The 22,312-nt window shown below is 57.1% G+C and overlaps 1 protein-coding gene across 4 annotated transcripts in view; it reads left to right on the forward strand.

Moving 5' to 3' along the window:
* Positions 1-4,565: 4,565 nt before the first annotated feature.
* Positions 4,566-22,312, forward strand: part of EML1 (EMAP like 1) — a 186,245-nt gene continuing 168,498 nt past the window's right edge. For all 4 annotated transcript variants that reach the window (XM_021099696.2, XM_084970155.1, XM_021099697.2 and 1 more), the window contains exon 1: positions 4,566-4,707. In XM_021099696.2, coding sequence (XP_020955355.1) covers positions 4,680-4,707 — 28 coding nt within the window. In that variant the 5' untranslated portion in view covers positions 4,566-4,679. The remainder of the gene's footprint in view (positions 4,708-22,312) is intronic.

Raw genomic sequence — 22,312 nt, forward strand, 5'->3', positions numbered from 1 at the left:
GCCACCAAGGCCCCAGGTGAGGCTCCTCATTCGAAACTTTCCTGCCGCCATTTATGGGGGGCCCAAGGCCCAGAAAGATGGGGGCTCTAGCAGGGAGGAAGTGCAGGGACCCCTGAGACCCAGCTGAGTCAGGGGAGGGGGGCAGGTGCCAGCAGGAAGCAGGGCCTCTGCCCTGACCCTCCCCTTCTCCTGGGACACTTCCCTCTGGCATCAGCACTGGCTGAGCTGTGGGAACTCAGATCTCGCCTTTCTCGGGATGGGTAGGGGAGCAGGGGGGGTACAGCAGGTGGGCCACGGCTTCCCCTGAGGCTGCACCACATCGGGGAGGGCCTGGGGGGGCCCAGGCTCAGGGCTGCCCCACTGACATCCAGCAAGTGTGTGCCCATATACTGCGTTCCCCTCCAAGCACCCAACTCCAGCCGACTGCCGAGGCCACTGCTCATCATGGGCACCTGCTGGGCGGTTGAAATGGCATCAGAGGATTTCCTGCTGGAGCTCAGTGGTAACAACCCAACTATCCATGAGGTATCCATGAGGACACAGGTTTGATCCCTGGCCTCACTCAGTGGGTTAAGGATCCAGCATTGCCGTGAGCTGTGGTGTGGGTCGCAGACATGGCTTGGATCTGGCATTGCTGTGGCTGTGGTGTAGGCCGGCAGCTGCAGCCCCGATTGGACCCCTAGCCTGGGAACTTCCATATGTTGCAGGTCCATCTCTTGAAAAAAAAAGAAAAAAAAAAAAAAAAGAAAAAAATGGCATCAGACCCTCGCTGTGAGCCAAAACCTCACCAGGCTTTGTGTCCACGACAGGGACACCAACGTCTGGCTGGAGAGTCAGAACTATAGAACGAGCTTGTAGGAACACAGGTATGCACGTACACAACGCACACGCACAGACGTGCACACGCACGTGCACGTGCCCGCCCCCACACAGGTGTGCACATGCCCACACAGGCACTGCACACATACACGTGCACACGTTTACATGCCCCACACACAGGTGCACACCCGCACACACTGCCATGCATGCTCAGGGATGCGCACGCAGTGGGCGCATGGCTGCTGTCGTGACCTCAGGAGCAGAGGAATCGTGTTGCTTTTTTTCCCAACACATGCTCCCACAGTAAAGAAAACAGGAAGAGTCTGGGGCGAAGGACAGGAAGAGGAAGCCGCCTGCACACAGGAGCCGGCTCCAGCCGGGTGGACACTGGGCGGCCGGTTTGGGTGGGACTCAGGGGCAGACAGACAGACAGACAGACAGACAGATGGCTGCAGGGTAGGGAGGTGGAAGGCCCACCACCCATGACATCTTGACTCTAGTGCTGACCGAAGCCCCCGCAGGCGTCACCCCTGTGTTTCCAGGTGAGAAACAGCTGGGGTTGGGCCGGTCCCAGTCACCAAGGAGGCTGCGGGGCTGGCGCTGGACCAGGCCCATCCGACGGCACTCTCGCCCAGCCCGGGACCTGCGGGGCCAAGGTGAGGCCTCTGCAGGACTCTTCCTGCAGCCCTGCTGTTTGTCCAGCCCTGGGCACACCTGTGGCACCTGACCTAGACTCTGGCAGGCTCAGAGGCGTGGATCCAGCCAGGAGCCTGGAGCACACCCTCCAGGAGACGACACTCGAGATGGATGGGGTTGCCCCGCGGGACCATGCGAGCCTGATGGCCGGGGCTGTGGGCGTCGCCCTGCCCCAAGCCTGGCTTGGCCTAGGTGCACCGGGGGCTCACAAATGCCCCACTGATGTGGAAATGGAGACACAGAGAGGGGCCAGGACCTGCCCAAGGCCACACAGCGCAGCAGGTCTGAACACACCCATGCCTTCCAGCTTCAATGATAGTGACCCCTCCTGGTCCCGCCCCCCTCCTGGGCTATAGCTGCCCCTACTGCCTTGTCCCCATTAGTCCTCCAGACCCAGCAGGTGAGACCCCTCCCCACTCTGCAGGTGGGGAGGCCCAGGGGAGCTGCTTGTCTCCTTGCTGACAGGCAGCCCTTCTTCCCTGCTGCCCTCCCAAGGCACAGGGCAGCGAGTTTCCACTCCCTCCCAGAATCCACGTCCTGGAATCATGTCCTGTGATGCGGAGGGAGGAGGGGGATTTCTGGGGTGGGGGTGGGGGATGGTTCCAGGGACGATTCCAGTCTTGCTTTGTCTTTTTTTTTTCTTACTTAAAATAAAAATCTCAGTTGAGGAGTTCCTGTCGTGGATAATGAATCCGACTAGGAACCATGAGATTATGGGTTCGATCCCTGCCCTTGCTCAGTGGGTTAACGATCTGGTGTTGCCGTGAGCTGTGGTGTAGGTTGCAGATGCGGCTCGGATCCCGCGTTGCTGTGGCTCTGGCGTAGGCCGGTGGCTACAGCTCCAATTTGACCCCTAGCCTGGAACCTCCATATGCCACGGGAGTGGCCCAAGAAATGGCAAAAAGACAAAAAAAAAAAAAAAAAAAAAAATCTCAGTTGGAGTTGCCATTGTGGTGCAGTGGTTAACGAATCCGACTAGGAACCATGAGGTTCCAGGTTCGATCCCTGGCCTTGCTCAGTGGGTTAAGGATCCGGTGTTGCTGTGACCTGTGGTGTAGGTCACAGATGCAGCTCAGGTCCCACATTGCCATGGCTGTGGTGTAGGCTGGCAGCAACAGCTCTGATGAGACCCCCAGCCTGGGAACCTCCATATGCCTCAGGTGCAGCTCTAGAAAAGGACAAAAAAAAAAAAAAAAAAACTTAGTTAAGAGGGGCCCAGGATGAACAACAGTCCTGTTTGGACTGGGACAGAGGGTCCCCAAGACACACGAGGACTTTCAGGGCCCAAACAGGGAAAGGCCCAGGAAAACGGTGAACAGGTGGTCACTCTAGAGGGACCCCAAACCATTTAATCTAATTGCCATCTGCTGCTTGAACTCTCCACTGTGTCCTCTGTCCGTGGCTGGCCAGCCCTGCTTACATACCTCCAGGGACAGTAAGCTCATTACCATTCAGAACAGCAAGAGCCAATCAAGGGGTAGACACGGCCAGGACCAGACACTGCCCACAGTAAGGTCAGAGTTTGCAAAGTGGCATGCAGGGGTCTGACCTCCTTCGGGGGCATCAGACATGCTTCCCCGAGGAGGAGATCCGGGAGGAGGTCAGGGAATTCCTGACCAAGGGAAGAACACGGGCAGAGGCCAAGAGGCTGGAGCCATCTCCCAGGGATTGAATTCCTTCGCTGTTCTCTCTGAACAGCTGGTGGACTCTATAGCCCTTCCCCAACCCCGTCTCTGGAAGGGGCCCCTCTTGCCTTCCGCCCCAGGTCTCCGAGGTGGGAAACGCCCCACTGCCATGGAAGAGCGGCTGGATGCATTGCAGGGCCATTCCCCTTCTTGTTTTATTGAGGCTCATGGGTGCTTCAGCATGAGCATCTGCCTCCTCCCTCAGGAAGCCTCTCCTGGCTTCCCCAGCCTGGGATGCCTCCTCTTCCACAGGCACCAGCTGTCTTCTTTCCTTGGGGTCACTCCACGTCCAGCCCCTGCCAGGGACCCTGGTCACTGTCCAGTCGAGCTTTCCCACCTCTTAACTTGGCACCTGCTGGCCTCTTCCTGGAGTGACTCCACTTCCCCAGAAAAGACATTCTTATCTGTCAAAGATGTAACTCAAACACCAGCTCCTCCAGGAAGCCCTCCAGTATCTCTCTAAGGTTGATACCAGCCTTCTCTTCTCTGCACACAGAGCCAGGTAGACCTGGAGGAGCCCCTGGCTCCCAGCCCTGGGACCTCAGCTCGGAGCCTCTACTTCAAATTGTCCAGGTCTCTGGTCCAGGCCTTTGTGGGGACCCAGGAAAGGGACCAAGTTAGCTCTTAGGCAAGCAGGCAGGGAGTGCTTACTAAGGGCTTACAGAGGTGTGTTCTCTCGATCCATGTTTCCTGAGCACCCACTCTGTGTCAGAGTCACATGGCCCCCCCATGGCTCCATCTCCATCCCCGCCCCTCAACCCAAAGCCACCACGGTACAGGCAGAGTGCTTGGAACCCAAGAGGCACTCCTAAATATGGACTCTCATCTGCCCATCAATCAAAGGCAAGGGGCGCAGCTTCCGGTCGCCTTGGAGACAGATAGCCTGGCTCCGGATCCCAGCTCCCGTCATGCGTCTAACTGGTCAAGTGGCCTTGGGTGGGTCACTTAACCCCCTCTGTGACATGGAGATGATAGGGGTGGCTGCCCTGGAGAGCTGAGCATGATGACAAGTGTGGCAGCTCTGGGCACAGCTCTGGCACCCAGCACATGCCCCTTGGGTGACATCCCTGTCACTCTCCTCTGACGCCCATAACTGCCCCTCACTGGGTAGAAGAGCTTGCAGGCATTCGGGGCCCTCCGCTGGGGCGGGGGTCTCGCATACTGACCAGGGCTGCAGCCGTTTCTCAGGCTGCATTCTCAGGCTGCCGGGAGAGGCCGGGGCAGGGGAGGGCAGTGCCCAGATTTATCCACCAATCCCGCCGGCTCCCAGCCCTGGAGCGCCTTCTTATCTGCCCGGCCCAGCGTCGGGGAAGGGGCGGGGGGGGGGGTGTTGGCTGGGGCTGCCGGGGCGGGACGCCGCCTGGGGACTGGACGCAGAGCAGGGCCAGCCGCTGCAAGCCCCACCAGGTGGGTGACAGCCGCTGAGGGCTCTGAGCGTCCCTGCAGGCTGTGGCCAGCTGCCCGCCCATCTCCTGCACCATGTCGGACGGCGAGGGCCCCTCGGCCGGTGAGTGGCAGCGCTATATTTACCCACCGTAGCTCTGGTTGCAGAGCCAAGGCCTCTGGTCATCGAGGGCACAGGGCCCCCACAGGCTGCAGGCAGCTGTGGGGCTGGTGCCCCTTCCTACGGGCCTGATGTTTGGGGGAGGGGGGCTGGGCTCCTGGAGAGTGGGGCGCGTGACTTTCAAAGCTCACTTGCATCTCCCCCCCCTCCCCCCCGCCCAGCTTCCCCATGGGGCTAGATCCGGAAGCTGAGCTGGTCACAAACCCCTCCTGGCTGTCAGCGGGGCGTCCAGAGCTGACCCGAAGTGCAGCAGGGGCCTGGGCTGCAGCTGGACCCCGGGGGGTGGGGGGTGGGGCGGCTCAGGGTGCCAGCCCCCGGAACTGCTTGGAGAAGAGTGTGCATGAACATTTACCTGGCAGTTGGGGAGCGGGAGCTCCCATCGGGCCCCCCAGAGGCCTAAGATTCCCCCCAGGGAAGTTCTGAGTTTCGGGTCTGAGAGCACAAGGCAGGCTGTCCATGGGCCCCCAAATGCTCTAGGTTGGAAATGGCCCAGGACGCAGGCAGGAGGGGGAGTGCTCAGAGGTTGGGCTCTGCCGGCACACCCTCTACCGGCACACCCTCTGCCCTGCCTGGGCAAGGGGCTGCGACAGGGACTGGTTGCCCGTGTCCCTGGCTGGTGGTCTCCAGCTCAGTCCAGTTGAAAACAAGCTCCGATGTGGAATCACCCCGAAACTGCCTGGGGGGCGGGGCTGGAAACAGCCTGATCCAGGGGCTCCACGGGGGACTCTGGAGTCAAGAACCCAGGTTCAAATCCCAATTCTTTCACTTCCAAGTTGGGTGACCTTGGAAGCAAGTGGCTTAACGGCGCTGAGCCTCGGCGTCCCCAGGTGAAAAGGAGATATTGATAACAGCACCTAATGCGCAGGTGGCCAAGATGGACTGTGATGACGCCTGACAGTGTCTGCAGGTGTGGGGTGAGGGCGCAGTGGTATTTCCATGGACACCACAAGGGAGGGGCCCCGGGCAGGAGCACAGAAGCACTGGGGGCCTGTGCATCCCGGTACAGCCCCCTCCGACCGGGCCTCGTCGCCAAAGCTGCCGCATGTCTGTGGCCCGCGGACGCCTTCTCTGTTACACAGCGCCGTGGAGAATCTTGGGCATGCCTGGCTGTCCTGGCGCCTCGGGGTGGGTTCTGGGCGACAGCGGTGTGGCCCCACCCTGCGTGGTGTCTGATGGACAGTTCCAGCGCCTGGGCCTGGCCGAGTCAGATATGGAACAGTGTGTGTGTGAGTGTGTGCGTTGGGGAGGGGGCCACTGACAAACTGGCCTGACCTCACCCTCTTCTGCTGGGTGCCAGTGGCGCTGGCTGCCAGAATTGTCCACTGTGGCTGCGAAGGAGCCAGCTTGGGGGGGCGGCGCAGACAGGCCCTTTCTGGCTGGCTCTGCCCACACCTGACACGGACCCGGAATAGCTCTCTCCCTCCACCGGGGACATGGCCCTGCTTTTAGCAGCTTGTAAAACCACCCGTGTGGGGAAGGGTATTTCAGGAAGGCCAGGGCAATATTTAGCCTGTCGGGGTGATGGAATGGGCACAGTGTGTGCGTGGCGGGGGGGCTTGGAGCCTGGGTGCAGACGGAGCCTTCCCTGTCGGGTTTAGGAGAAGGTCAGCTGGGTTGGAGGCTGGCGGGCAGTCGCCTGGTCCTGCCCACTCTGGCTGGGTGGGCACCTCCAGGGGAGCTTGGCCTTGGCTTCCCGCCTACCAAATACCAGGTGACGCTCTTTGGTCGCTGATGGGCTGGGCTTGCGCTCACACCTGGTTGGCAGCGGTAAAGACAGCACCTGGTCCAGGGGCGTGCGTTGTGTTTATGGGAGGGGGTCTCCTAACAGTGTGTGGCCTGAAATGCATGTCTTTCTTGGCCTCCTACTGGGTGGCAGGGATTGGGCCCAGGAGGCTGCTGGGAAAGAGTTACCTGCTCTCAGGAACCAATCTCTGGGCCCCGTGTCGACAGCGGAGAAAGTTCTCAGTTCTCTACCCACGACCTGTGTGACCTCGGGCAGATAATTTAAGGATGCTGTGCCTCAGTTTCCTCATCCATTAAATAGGGACAATGATAGGACATTCGCTCTTCAAGCCCCAGTGGGGATAAAGTGACGGAAAGCATGTAATACCCTGAAAATAAGGCTCTGTCTATTGTTAGCAGTTATAGCTGCTGTGTTTATTATTCAACCAGTAAATGAGCTGCAAAAACCAAAAAGGAAAAGGAAGGGACCAGATCATCTGCTGGGCCCTGTGTCCTGGCCACTGTGGACACACTATTTAATCCTGGAGGCACGGCAGCGTGAACTCGGCTGTATAACAAGGAAACTGATGCTCAGAGAGGCAAACTCGTCCAGAGTCACCCAGTGGGTCACTGGTGGAACTGGGTTTTGAACCCAACCTCCCAGACCCTGTTTGCGCAGAACTCAGCTCAGGGGCCCCTCCAGGAAGTCCCACCTGCTCACCCAGGGGACAGGGAGGCTGGCCGTCTTGTAGGCCTTTCTGGCTTTCCACTGAGCCATGGCCCTTCTCATTTCAGGGACGGCTGGTTCCACAGAGTCTCCAGACATTTGGAGCCTGTAAAAAAAAAAAAAAAAATATGTGGTACCTTGTTAGGGCATCAGGAAAGTTCCACAGTGCAGGAGGGCAGTGGCAGGTGGTCTGCTCTGGGATCTCTGGCCCTGTGCCTGGGCAGGGGAGCCTGGAGGCTAGGGTTACCGGGAGTCAGCATCATATTTATAGCAGGAAATTGCCTGCGCCGAGAACTGCCAGCCTGTGCACCACGTCCAGCGAAGGTGCTTCCCTTTGCGTCGCCTGGCTTCCAGGCCCAGCCCTACCCCTTAGGGAGCTGGAGGCTCAGATGGTTACTTCCTTCCTAAGACTCCGCTTCCACGTCTGTGAAGCGGGACTTTGCCGCACCCGCTCTGGGCCTGCAGACGGTGCCTGTAAGTACTGGCTCATGCCTGGATGGAGGGCTCCTTCTGTCCTGGGTCTGTGGATTACTATTTCTGCCTTTGACCTTGTGGTGCCTTTGACCTCTAGGCAAAACCCCGAAGGAGATCTGTGCTGTAAGGTCCCCCATGTTTGGGGAAGGTTCCAGCAAAGCGATTTCACAGTTCCAAGCACTAGAATGTAGGCCGTTGTATTCTCAGTGGAGCACCTGACGCAGGTCCATTAGGGCCCAGTGTTTGAATCTCTGCTCTGCCCTCCCTGGCTCTGTGGCCTTGGGCAAGTCACTTAACCTCTCTGAGCCTCAGTGACAGGTGGACATTTGCCTTGCCCTGGAGGGTGTGGTACGGATGGACACTCCTGACCTGGATAAGGACTCAGCCGGCAGAGTGACCTCCTTTGTCCTGTAAAACTTTCTACCCGACCCCTCTCCACCCCGGGGCTGCAGGGACATTGTTTTTATAGTGGGAAGTGGTTTTTCCAGGGAGAGTGGTTGACATTGGGGTGAGCCACCCCCTTTCTCTTAGTTCCTGGCATCCCAGAGCCCAGGGAGGGCCCTAGGGTCCTGCCCCTGGACCTCAAGCCAGACCCCGGCTACTCTGTGGAGCAGGGCAGCCTCCACTCTTATCTGCTTGGTGGGCTGGGTTCTGCCCTGCTTCACGGCGACAGCCCCCAGGGCCTGGGTCTGTAGGGAGCATCTCTGGGAGGAGATAGAAGCAAACACTCTATTAAGTCCAGCTCTTGGAGAGGCAGCATCTTCTCCCAGGAGAGCTGGGCATGGCCTCTAGGCCTTAGCATCTCCCTACGTGGCTCCCCACCTGTCGGTGAAGGCTGATCCCCCCCCATCCCAAGACACAGGTAACTGGGTTCTGTTTTTATCTCTTGAACAATAGGGAGACAGCGAAGCCTCCAGCCAGGGCAGTGCCTGGATAGCTTCAGCGGAGTGGGTGTAGGGACAGGAGAGGCCAGAAGGCCCGGGGCAGGCTGGGGAGATGGTTCTGAGCAGAGAGGGTGAGGCCCCCCCCCCCCGGGAGGCGGGGGTGGGAGGATTCGGTGACGGCAGGTGGTGGGGAGGGGGAGGGGCTGAGGCCGGGCGCAGCCTCCACCTTCAGGAAGGTCCAGATCACAGACGGCTCAGCCTCAGGGACGTGCAGGGGCTGCCCCAGCAAAGCCCCAGGAGTCGGTCTGCCCACCACGTAGGTGTAGACGGAGGTCAATTTCCAGGGTCCGGCAGACCCGTCTCCACCTGGACTTGGGCAGAGCCGCCTCTCTGACCCTCAGTCGGCTCATCTATAAGCCGAGGTGACACCACGACCTTGGGGGAGGTATGGGTGGCAGCCAGTGGTCCTCAGGAGTGACCCTAGGGGCCCCAGGTACCTGTGCTAGTGACGGCAGGAAGGGCGTAACCTGAGGAGCATCGAGCCTGGAACAGGAGGCTGGGGTCAGGGGCGGACATAGGACGCTCCAGGCTGGTCCCGACGCTGCCCCTCGTGGTTCCCAAGCCATGTCCACATGCCCCCCGTGGATGCTCATGTTATGGAGGGAAAACTGAAGCCCAAGAGAAAGAGAGACTGGCTCAGGGTCACAGCAAGAGGGATGAGCTGGGACTTGCCCTGATTCCCAAACCCAGGCCCCTGGGCACCTGCACTCAGGCTTCCTCCCTTGTCTCCTCCTGCGCAAAGCCAGCCTCCTCCACCGACACATCCCTGGATTCCATAGCCCCCAGGGACCTGCACCCCTGAAGTGCCCTCCTCCACCCCTCTTGCTCAGAAACAGCCTGACCGGTGCCGACCTGGACACCCCTGTCCCGCTCAGAGGAGGCTGGATGTCAGGACGTGTGTTGAGGGCTCATTGCTGTGTGACCCAGGACAAGCCTTCTTCCCTCTCTGGTCACAGAGAGGTTTTTTTGTTGGCATCCACCCCTGTAGTATCCTGCTGGCAAACACATAGCTCTGCACACGTGCCCTGTGTTCTGACAGCCCACAGGGTTCCAGGACCCCAGCTCTGCGTGGGCCCTCGTCATGGCCTGAGGACCTCGAAGCAGCAAATGAGCCAACCTGTGGGGCTCCTGTCCTCCTGCTCCAGTGTCTGCAGTGCCCTCGGGGGCTTTCACACCCCTGACTCAAAATATAGCTTAGAGGCTGTGGGGAATTCAGCCTGGAAATAAGTTACTGACTTCTGGGAGTTCTCTTATGGAGAAGCAGGTTAAGAATCTGGCGTTGTTACTGCAGCAGCTCAGGTTGCTGCTGTGGCCTATGTTTGGGAATTTCCATATGCCTTGGGCGCAGCCAAAAAAATTACCAAGTTCTCTTTTTTTTTGGTCTTTTCCGGGGGTGCCCCTGTGGCATATGGAGGTTCCCAGGCTAGGGGTCGAATCGGAGCTGCAGCCACCGGCCTAAGCCACAGCTACAGCAACACAGGATCCGAGCTGCATCTGCGACCTGCACCACAGCTCATGGCAACGCTGGGTTGTTAACCCACTGAGCAAGGCCAGGGATCGAACCCGAAACCCCGTGGTTCCCAGTCGGATTCGTTAACCACTGCGCCATGACAGGAACTCCACCAAGTTCTTCTTTTAATGTATTGGGTTCCTTCTAACTGAGCATTCTTGAGAGAGCATGATCACAAGCTGTGACCCATGCTTCTGCAGTCGTGAGGCAGATGAAAGAAGAGGCAGAGATGTCACAGTGGCAATTAAATGTTCCCACCCAGAAGTGACCAGTATTATCACTCCCAGCATTTCACTGACAGAGTAAATCATGTGTGCACACCTAAGGGCCAGGGGGCGTGAGCAGATCAGTGATACCTGCCCCCCCACCCCGCTAACTTCTTTCCCAAAATGATTTAAAAAAAAGTAATCCATTTTCATTATGACATGTTCAGGGTTCCCTGGTGGCCTAGTGGTTAAGGATTCAGGGTCGTCACTGCTGTGGCTCATTGTCACTGCTGTGGCTCGAGTTTGAGCCCTGGCCAGGGAACTTCCACCTGCCGGGGCCAAAGAAAAAAATGATGAAATGGTCAGAGCGTGTTTTGTGTACTGTGGTCAGCAAGCATCTGAAATGTGGATCACGAGTCTTTCCAACATGCTAATCCCAAAATCAGGGGCAAGATTTTTTTTTTTCAAAACGGGTTCTCTCCCATGGGTTTGCACGTGCGTTGAAGAGCCTGAAAACAAATCTCTGAAAGATGTGGTCATGACACCAGCAAGGAAAAGCATAATGAAGAGAAACGTGAGCTGCTTGTTGCCAAAGAGCTCTCCTGATTTATTCCCTTTTGCTAAGGCACCAAAGAGGAAGTTGAGATGGATAGTTCGTGAGTCTGTTTAATCAGCGAGATCAACAGACTAAAAAAAAGTGAGACATGAGATTAGAAGGAAATGGTCAGGGAAACATGCTGGAAAATAAAGACGGTGAGTCTAACCTGAGCCGTCTCATACCGACACCGTTTCCTGGATGCCACGATGTTAGGTAAAACGCATCATCGGTTTAGTAAGAGGCTTTTCCACCTGCCTTTACAGATCATGTAACTAAATGACTCTAAATGGAGATGCACAGCCTAACAGTGCATCGTGGCATTGAACACATGTTGCTCTGTTTAATGAGATCAGACCTGGTTTAAAAGAAATGTTTGCAAGAGACGATGGTGTTGCCCAAATCGCTAGAGGCGAAACTGCGGTTCAGGGTTGTTGGGCTCCGTGTTGGAGCCTAGACACTTGCGCAGTTCTGGGCCCCCTATTTCAACTTCTAAGCCGACATGTTTAGATAACTCCCTCTGAAGTTTAAATACATTTCTAGGAATCCCGCCTCATTTATTTCCGATGGAAAAACATGTCAAAGCCTCGGGGCAGCTGCAGAAAAAACACCTTTTGGGCCGCTTCTCGCTGGGGGAGTGAGCACGCGATCCGAGCAGACACAGCCCAGGGCTGCACTGCGCCCCTGCCCTGCTGCTGGCAGGTCCTCCTGGCACCTTCATGCCCAAGGAGTGTGGCTGGGGCTGGAACAGCATCCTGGCTGCAGCCCCCTCCCCCCTGCTCTGGGTGGACCCCCCCACCTAGAGTATTCACTACCCCATGCTTGTCACAGCTCTGTGAGTGACACTGTCCCCATGTCATAGGCCTGGGCACCGCTGGGTGAGGAATGACCATTGAGTTCCAACCGGCATCTTGGGTGCCTGCCCCAGCCCGTGCTCCTTCCTGACATCTGGGAGTCTGTCCTGTGACCCAGCACACTGTCACAGCACCCAGCGCTGCGGAAGCAGGCACAGGAAAACCCTGAAAAAACCCCATCCCTCTGCCCGCATGGAATTTCTTCGCTTTCTTTCCTTTTTAAGATGTGTTGGGGTCCTCAGTGTGGACCCCATCCTAGGAGGCAAGAGGCTATAAATAGGTGCCACCAGGACAAGCAGCTGTGCCATCATGAGACCGTGGGTCCTGGGTGCCTGGGAGGGGCCCACTCACCTCCAATCAGCATCCACAGGGCACATCTGGTGGGAGGAGTGGCCACAGCCGGGGTTTCTCTGGACCTGCAGGGTCCTGTGGGGCGGTCTTAGCTTAGAGTAGCAGGAGAGCGTGTCACTCAGAGCATGTGGGGCGCGGGGGGGGGTGTGCCTGGTTCCCAAGCCTGTGGCATCAGCTGGGGGCTAGCTGGCCAGGGCAGTGGTGCTTGGGTTCCTCTGAGCCCCACTGGGAGGCAAGGGAGTGTAGCCAGTGACCTTCAGGCTGTAGACTCCGTGGAGAGTCCTGGGTCATCACTTTTTTTGTTTTTTTTGGTAACAGCCCTCATCGAGATGTAATTTACATATCATATAACTCACCCATTTAAAGTAAATTATGCAGGAGTTCCCTTTGTGGGACAAGGGAAATGAATCCAACTAGAGTCCATAAAGATGCAGGTTTGATCCCTGGCCTCTCTCAGGCCGGGGATCCGCCGTTGATGTGAGCTGTGATGTAGGTCGCAGACACGGCTCGGATCCTGTTGTTGCTGTGGCTGTGTCTGTGGCAGTGGCGAAGGCCAGCAGCGGTGGCTCTGATTCACCTCGCAGCCTGGGAATGTCCATGTGCTGCAGGTGCAGCCCTATAATAGAAAAAAAAATTACAAAAGCCAAAAAATAAAGTGATGCAACCATCACTGCTGTCAGTTTTAGAACAATTCTGTCAACCCCCAACCCATTGGCTGTCAACCCCCAGCCCTTGGCAATGACCGCTCGCCCTCCGGCTTCTATGGATGTGCCTGTTCTGGACATTCCGCGGGAATGGAAGGGAACAATACTTGGCCTTTTGTGACCGGCTGCTTTCACTCGGGATAAGCTTTTCGGCTGCATTCATGCTGTGGTCCATACCCTGCTTCAGCCCTTTGTGTGGACAAGTGGTCCTCACGGGCATGGAAATAGACCAGCTCGTACTGATCCGCTCGTCAGCTGACGGACATCTAGCTTGTTTTGACTTTTTGGCTGTTAGGAAAGACGCCACTGTGATCGCCAGTTTCCATGTGAACATAGGTTTTCACCTCTCTTGGGTAGTTAGGTACCTGAAAGTGGAATGGCTGGATCCTATGGCAACCCCATGTTTCACTTTTTGAAAAACGGCCGGACTGTATTCCAAAGAGGCAGCACCATGTACGGTCTCACCAGCAGCACGTCAGGGCTCCGAGCACCCACATCCTCCCCGGCGCTCGTTGTGACTTTTCGGTTCCCGCCATCCTAGTGGGTGTGAAGCGGTGTCTCACTGTGGCTTAGATTCAGTTCCCCTCAATGGACTAACGGCATTGAGTCCCTTATTATTATTATTATTATTAAAGTAGAGTTGATTTACAGCATTTCTTCAAGTTCTGTTGTGGAGCAAAGCGACCCCTCACACAGCTCCCTGCGCTGTGCAGTAGCATTGGACATCATTACCCATCCTTTCCAAACCTAACCGTCTGCATCCCCCCAAAACCCCCAAAGGCCCATCCATCCCACTCCCTCCGCTCCCCCCACCCCACCCCGCCGGCCCAGAATCCCAAGTCTGCTCTCCTTGGCCATGACTCTGCTTTTTCAGATGGATCATCTGTTTCAAATTTTAGATTCGACAAGTAAGTAATATCATATGGTATTTGTCTTTCTCTTTCTGGCTTACTTCACTTAGTATGAGAATCTCTAGTTCCATTCATGCTGCAGCAAATGGCACTTCTTTGTCTTTATTATGGCTGAGTAATATTCCGTTGTGTATATGCACCACATCTTCTTAATTCACTCTTCTGTTGGTGGACATTTAGGTTGTTTCCAGGTCTTGGCTATTGTGAATAGTGCTGCAGTGACCATAGGGATGCATGTATCTCTTTCTTTCCTTCCTTCCTTTCTTTCTTTCTTTCTTTCTTTCTTTCTTTCTTTCGTCTTTTTAGGGCCACACCCAAGGCATATGGAGGTTCCCAGGCTAGGGGTCGAATTGGAGCTGTAGCTGCTGGCCTCCGCCACAGCCACAGCAACATGGGATCTGAGCCGTGTCTGCAATCTACACCATAGCTCATGGCAACTCTGGATCCTTAACCCACTGAGCGAGGCCAAGGATCGAACCTGCGTCCTCATGGATGCTAGTCAGATTCATTTCTGCTGAGCCATGATAGGAACTCCCACATATCTTTTTCAATGAAAGTTTTGTCCATATAAATGCCCAGCAGTGGGATTGCTGGTCATATGGTAGTTGTATATTTAGTTTTCTGCGGTGTCTCCATACTCTTTTCTACAGTGATTGTACCAATTTATATTCCCACCAACAGTGCAGGAGGGGGGCTTTTTCTCCCCCCCTCTAGCGTTTGTTGTTTGTTCCCTTTTCGGGGGCTCATTGGCCAACACCTCTTGGCCCTGAGACCTTATGCCTCAGTTTCCTCATCTGTAAGATGGGATAAAGACAGCACCCACCTCCCAGGCTGTGGTGAGGACTCGGTGGGATAAAATTCAAGCATCCGGGTCCAGAGTGGCTGCCAGCAAACACTTGCTGCTTGAAGCTCCAGGTCAAGCCCGGAGCCTCTTGTTGCGGGGCTGGAGGGAAGGAGGGACAGACACGGACAAAGCTGGAAATCTGGAGGTGTCTGCAAGTTCCAAACAAAGGCACAAACACCATGAGAGAGGATGTGACTGGCAGGGGCCCAGCCCTGGGTAATTTCTTCTTCAGCTTTGAAGCCCTGCTCAGCTGGCAGCCCAAGTGACCTGGCCGTGTCTACACAGCCCGGTGAAATGCAGGCAAGGCAGGTGTCGGGACCACATGTGCAGGGCAGACAAGGCCAGCCTGTCATCTGGGTTTCTGGGGAGAGGCACCTGCGGGTTTTCTTATCGTGAGTTATGTGGCCTCCTCCCCTTGACCGCTCCCAAGGGGGGTGACGTTGTCCTTCCTGGATCTGCAAGCTTGCATCTGTCAATAGAGGGTTCTGGAAATAGGCCAGAAACATCCTCCCATGAGGTTGGGCGCGAGCCTGGGGCCTGGCGGAGGTGCCGATGGTCAGGCTGATTGTGTAGCCGAAACCTGAACCAGGAGCCGGGCGGGAGGTGAGGGCAGCAGGCAGCTCATCACGGCTGGAAAACAAATCCACTTCAGGACAGCAGGCTCATTAGCCCTCCCAGAGGGGACAATCACGTTCTATTCCAGAGACGCCCCCTCCTGCCCGGCCCCAGCACCGGATGTTCATTGGATTCCATGATCTGGGGAAGGCAGGTTTCCTCTGAGAGCACTTCCAGCCTGTGGGTGGGGTGTGGATGCTGCAGCGGGCGGGAGCCTGGGCTTCTGTCCTCATCCTGCGCCTGTGTCCACAGTCACTAGGGGCAACAGGTGGGAAGCAGGGACAGGGGTGTGGCTGGGGAATCAGCTCTGCCACTTGGTGCTGTGTGGTCTCTGCTGGACACATAATCTCTCTGGGCCTTTGTCTCCTCGTTACCTTATAGGTGATAAGCATGAATGAACTAGCACCTGCGGTCAAGGGCAGGGTCGGGGGTGGGGGGGTCTATTTGATAGAAGCAGAGCTTTGAGCGTCTGTATGTGGCTTATTGGGAGAGGCTCTCAGGAGAAGGCGTGAGGAGGGAAGGAAGCAGGGTAGGGTTTCTGCTGAAGTCTAGCTTTCTTTTGTTCATTATCTGTACACCCTGTGCTGGCAGGGACCATGCCTTCCTTGTCTGCAGCTGATCAGTAAATGTTTGTTGAATGACTGACTGAATGTTGCTGTTACTCCTATGCCAGGTCACCCAGGACCTTCCCTGTGAAGCTCTGGGCTGTGACTCAAGTTATGAGGAAGAGACAGGGGAGGCTTTCTGGAGGAGGTGACCCTGAGCTGGGTCTTAAGGGATGAGTGGGAGGTGCCAAGGGAGGAAGGGTCCTGCGTATCAGATGCAGCATGAATGGCTCAGGGGCTCAGGAAAACAGGGCCATCCAGGGCCTGGGAGGAGCTGAGCCTCCAGGGTCCTGGAGACAACCTTGAAATGGGGTCTTCCTATTAGAAAGCAAGATTTGAAGTGAGGTCTGATGCATGGACGGTCCTGCATGACCTGGCACAGAAGCAGAGGCAGCAGCAGCAACATTTGGGTCAATGAGTCATTCAACAAACATTTATTGATCAGCTGTAAAAAAAAAAAGTGTGGTCCCTATTCACACAGGGCTGACCCTGGAATATACAGACAATGAGCAGTATAAATCACCAAAGGATGTCCAGTGGGGATGAGGTGACCGGGAGGGAGGGTGGTGAATCGGAGAAGAGAGAGCAGTGCTTTGGAGAGAGGCCGAAGAGGGTCCTTTGAAGAACGTGATAGTTGAGAAGAACCCGAGGGCCTTGAAGGGGCATATCTGAGTTGAGGGAGTTCCTGGCAGAAGCAGCAGCAGGGGCACAGGCCCTGAGGTGGGGCGGCGGTGCCTGCTCTTTTCAAAGAAGACCAGCAAGCTCAGTTTGTGCAGAGTGATGGGGGAGTGGGGCGAGATGAGCCCAGCGAGAAGGGCGGGGGAAGCTCGAGAAGGGCCTTTTGCTGTCCAGGGGGGACCCTTGGCTTTGAGCCTCAGGGAGATGGGAGCCATGGAAGGACGTGGAGCAAAGGAGGGACCAGACCTCCCTTGGGTTTTCCAAGCAAGCAGGGATGTTAATTTCCAGGGATGCTCAGCGTCCGGAAGATAAGAGGTGTCAAACCCAAGGCCTCTTGCCAGCCCGTGCTCACAGCGTCCCAGATGGAGCTGCTCCAGGGCACTCTGAAGTTTCAAATGCCACCAGCCACTCAGTTCAAACAAGCTGGGAGCTCCCGACCCTCTGCCTGGAGACAATGCAGACAGCACGACCCCCAGGAGAGGCACTTCTTATGTGCCCAGAAAGACCCTCCAAGTTCCAAGTCCTTGTCACTGGCCTCCCCCAGGACACATGTGGGGTCACACGTTATTATTCCTCAGAACTCCTGGGAGCAACACTGGGGCAGCCAAGTCGATCACGGGCGTCAGGCCCAATTTGAATTTCAGATCGACAGGTAATTTTTTTAGTACAAGTAAAACCTCAGTAGGGCTCCTTATTGGTCACTAAAGCACCCCCCCCCCCCCCGCCGATGACATTTCTGCCTCTTCCAGGCTCACAGGACTGAGGGCTGAGCTGGTCGGGACGCTCACTCCCAGCACGTCCCTGAGCCCTGCGGCTGGAGCTGGAGAGGATCAGGACTCAGAGGTCAGGCCTGCAGCAGCCGCAAAGCATCCCGGTCCCCCGGGTGCTGGGCGCAGACACGAGGGGCAGGGGCATTTTCCCAGGGAAGCGCTGCCTGCCTCAGGGCCCAGCGCCTCCTGGCTGCCCCTCTGGGCCTCCAGAGCGGAACCTTTTTGGCTGGTGAAAGGCAGCATGTCAAAGGGCAGTTATCTCCCTGTGGTCTCCCGGCCCCTTTAAGAAAGTGATTTAAGGCCCTGAGAAAAGGGGGCTTGGGGGAGGGGAGGGGGAGAAGGAAGGGGGGGCTGACTCCAGGAAGAATCGGCTGCTGTTTTTTAAAAATAGGCCTTATGGAGTTTTCTGATGGTCTAGTAGTTAAAGGACCTGGCCTTGTTACTGCTGTGGTCCTGGTCACTGCTGTGGCGTGGGTTCCACCCCTGGTCTGGGAAATTCCACATGCAGCCAAAAAATTAAAAAAAAAAAAAAATTAAATGCATTTAAAAAATGCACATTTTGAAAGAGCAATTTCTCATTAGTGAGTTAGGGAATAAACCCCCAAATGTCCGGATAATGGAGGAAACACTCCAGCAAGAGGAGAGCGAGCCCAGGCAGTGGAAGGAGCTCGGTCCTTGGGGGGAGGTGGCCCCTGACCCCCCCAATGCCTCCCCCAGTCCCACCCCCAGCGAGCCTCAGTTTCCCCACCTAGACCTCAAGGCCCCTCTCAGTACAGCCGTGATGGGGACAGGGTGGCTGCAGTGGCCCCCCCACTGGGCGGTCCTGCCGGTTGACTGCCTTGTCCCCCATGGAGGCACCCTGACCCCACCTGCCCTTTTCCAGAGGCCCCCTCTTGTCTCAGCCCAGTGGCTCGGGGGTCCCTGACACGTCGGCTAGGGAGCCCCTACAGGGCGAATTCCCTGATAGAGTTAAGTCCAAGCCCTTAGGGCCTGGCGCACGCTGACCTTCCCCAGGTGGCCTGACACCACAGGCCACCTGGCTCCCTGCCCAGCACTGCCAGAGCCCCACCCCCTCACACCCTAAGCAGCCAAGCAGAGGGAACTCTCCGTATGTTCCATGCTGTTTCCCACCCTCGGATCTGACCAGCGCTGGTCCCTCTCCCTGGAGGGCTTGTTATTCCTCGGGTTGCCTTCTTTCCCTCCCACCTTCCCTTCTCCAGCAGGGAGGGGGCTCTGAGCGCATCCATCACTCCACGTTTCTTGTTAGATGCTGATGGTCTCTTTGGGGGTTTGCCTTGTCTTTTTAGGACCACACCCGCGGCATATGGAAGTTCCCAGGCTAGGGGTCGAATCCAGGCTGCAGCTGCCAGCCTGTGCCACAGCCACAGCCACAGCAACGCGGGATCCAAGCCGCATCTGCGACCTGCACGACACCAGATCCTTAACCCGCTGAGCGAGGCCAAGGGTAGAACCTGCGTCCTCATGGATGCTCGTCAGATTCGTTTCTGCTGAGCCATAACGGGAACTCTGATGCTGATGGTCTCAAAGGCCGTGTCTGAGTCATCTTTGTGCCTGGTACCAGGCACAGACTAGATGCTCCACAAACCGTCTCCTTATTTCTCTGACCCCACGAGTCATTGTTCCTCCAACAGCCTTCACGAAGCACTTAGGGTTGAGAGGTCTCTGCAAGGCCTTTAACTGGCACTTTCTGTTATCTTTTCCCTGCAGCCCTATTAGTTCGGTGCTATTTTACAGACAGGGAAACTGAGGTTCGGAGGGTGTGGATCATCCCACGGCCAGCCCATGGAGGCATGCGGGTTCAAGTGCAGGGCTGCTGGGATGCAAAGCCAGAGAGCTGCAACAAGGGCCCCAACCCCTGTCCCCGACTCTATTTGAGACCGTTCTTGGCCCTGGGGGTTCAGGGGCACACCCCTTCCCCTCTCTGGTCCTCAGTTTCCCCATATGCAAAATGAGTGGTGCTGCAGTTGTGATGTGTGAGTGTCTTCCCAGGGGCGGGGGGACAGAAGACATTGCCGTGTTTTGCTCATGTCCAGGCGTCCCTGGAGGCCTGGCAGCCTCCTCGAGGACATCAACTTCTCCTGGCACCAAGCTGCTTCTTGTGACGTCGCCTTAATCCTTTTGTTGGCAGTGGTGTCATTGGCTTGGCGGGGTCCGCCAGGGTGGGGAGCCACCTTCCGGCCCCGGGTCCCCCCACAGTGGCACTTGTGACCTGCAGAGACAGAGGTCATCCCCTGGACCCAGGGACTCTGGGCTGGACTCTCCCCCAGGCCCACTGCCCAGCTCCCTGTGCCAGAGGAGGAGGAGGACAGGGCGGGCCGGGGCTGCAGGCTGACCTCTGGGGGGGCCCTTTCATGGTCTCTTGTTTTTGTTCTCTCCTTTCGATTTCTGATTGACGCAACTACCAAGTGAGACGTTGAGGTGTGGGCAGGCAGGGCTCGCGTCCACGAATTCACTTCTTCCGAGTCTTGTTTTAAGGACAGATGAGTCAGCTTGGCACCCAGCACAGGGCAGGGAGCCCTGGCAAAGCCAGCCCCCGACCGCGTGGTCTGGACGAGCCTCAGTTTCCTCCCCTCTAACTTGGGACCCGCAGCACCAACCTTGAGAAGCTCTGCGTGGGCTCCACCATACACAGGAGGCTGGGCACATGGGAGCCGCCACTGCCCCCAACTGAGACCCCGCCACAGGTGGGCACCGGCTCTCTGGCCCACACGGCGCTGCAGAGGGAACAGGTGGATGCAGGGAAACCCGTAACTCTAGCCCTGTAATCCTGCCTTTCACGAGAGGAAGGTCCGGCCCCCGCACTGGGCTGGGAACAAGAAGCCTTCGTGTTCTTTCGGGAAATTGAGATGGAGCGCAGCGCAGAAGAGGGCACGCCAGCTGTTGGCACCTTATCTTTCCTGGCAAAGCCGGGGCCTCTGGTCTGGGTCCCGGCTGGCAAACAAAGAGAGGCGTGAATAATAGAAGGGTTGGCACCGGGCTCCCAGCCACCTGGGCTGTGTTGGGGAGCTGAGGGGGGTGCTCACACAGCCTCGGGTGGCAGAGGGACCCAGAGGCCCAGAGGAGCTCGGGGCTGCGCGGATGCTCTCCGGAGAGGTGAGGTGAAGGCTTCAGGCCTCAGGTCTGGTCTCACAGGCTGTGTGTCCTTAGACAAGACTCCTAACCCCTCTGAGCCCTCATCGCCTATCTCTGACCTCCCTTCCCGACTCTCACCATCCTTGCAGGGGCTCCGGAAGAGAGCTATGGAAGAAAGCACCCAGTGTGTGGCGGGCACAGCTGCAGGCTGGCCGTGTGGCTCTGGGCTGGCCTCTTCCCCCTCCTGCGGGCCCCTTGGTTCCCCCCGCCCCCGAGCTCACAGAACTCTAAGTTGAATTCACACTGATGCTGGCAAGTGGTTCCATTCCCGAGCCCCCATGGGGCAGGGATGGGGAAACTGAGCTGTGTGTCCGGTGGCCAAGCAGGGGCCTGAGGGCGGCCGGAGGCTGAAGCCAGGCCCGGGGCCAAAGGCCAGCACAGGGAAGGGCTGATTCACAGATGAGGAAACCGAGCTTCAGGAGCTCAAGTAACTGCCCAGTGGTGATGTGCTGAGCGAGGGGACAGCATCTTGACTCTGGTACCTGGAGCCTGGGGATGGAGGTGTTCTGGGTGAGGTCAGCAGGTGCCAGCAATCTGAGGTTCAGTGCCTGCTAGGCTCCAGGAGGGCACAACGGGGACCTCCCCCTGTGCTTCTGGAGGTGGCACCCTCTGATGGCATCGGGGGTGGGGCTGCTGGCTGACCAAGAGACGAGTCCCTTGTGATTTAGGGTAAGTCTCGGTGTGGGGAGGTCAAGCCAGGCACACAGGCAAGGGCGGGCACTGGGCAGCAGGCCCCACTGTGCCACCCGCAGTGATAAATCAGAGAAGTCACAGCAGTGGCAGCCCTGGCCCTGCCCTGCTGATGCAGAGAAGTGGGCGGGGAGGGCTGGCTGTCAAGGCCACTCTGTCCTGTTCTGCTGTGAGTCACCGCCTGGCGTGGGGCCCGGGAAGCTGAGGGAGGCCGCTGGCCCCCGAGGTTAGCAGCCTCAGATCCTGGGGGGCAGCGGGTCCTCTGAGAACCTGAAGTCAGATGATGGAGTGGGTGGTGAGATGGCTTTGAGCTGCAGGAGGTTCTAAGCGCATCCTTAAAGAAAGGTCACGGCCTTGACTTTCAGTGCCTTAAACCTACGGCCAGTGGTGCTCAAACTCTTGAGAGAGGGGCTCGCTAAAATTGTGCGTCCCCGAGCCACACCCCAGCCTGTGGAATCTGCATTTGGGGGCTTCCTGAGAGGTCGGGGGTGGGGGGCCGCTGTCTCAGGCACCCTCTGGCACTCACATCCACTTTCTCCAGCCCCCCTCCCAACACGTCCTCACACACGCCTGCATCCCCATCTGGAGGGACTCACACCCACACTCCCGGGGACGTATGGGTGCCACTGCCCACGCCGACGTTCAGACACGCACACACCCCCCCCGACTACACAATTCGCAGGGCAAAATGAACACGCAGGCCCCCGTTCCAGAATTATGAAGAATTTCAAACAGAACATTAAACAGAGGCCAGGGCTTCCCTGTGTGACAGCACAGGTCACACATCCACGAAGCCAGCCCTGCAGAACCTCATGTCACACATCCTGGGACCCTCCTGGATGACCTGGATGAGCACACACATGCGCGCGCGCACACACACACACACACACACACACACACACACACACACACAGTATACACTTGTGGGCATATCGGCTCCCGTGCAGCATGGCTTTCATTGGGGTGAAGAAGTGTGTGGGTTCATGTTTAATAACTAAAATCAAGGTTGAGTCACATGTGAGCTGCTTGTAAGCAAGAAATGCCAGACGGAATCTTAAATGAATCATTGTCCTGGGGTTCATGAGTAACCTTCTAATGCAGCTGTGACTAGTTTGGGAAAACTTTTAAGCTCCCCTAACCCCACCCAAATCCAAATTAAACCGGTGCATAATTAATGCTTCCAATGCCACGTAGC

This window comes from Sus scrofa, chromosome 7 (assembly GCF_054392235.1).
Source record: "Sus scrofa isolate SSC_HxYL_T2T_F1_AM1 chromosome 7, Sscrofa_HxYL_maternal_Yorkshire_Landrace_v2.0, whole genome shotgun sequence".
Classification (NCBI taxonomy): Eukaryota; Metazoa; Chordata; class Mammalia; order Artiodactyla; family Suidae; genus Sus; species Sus scrofa.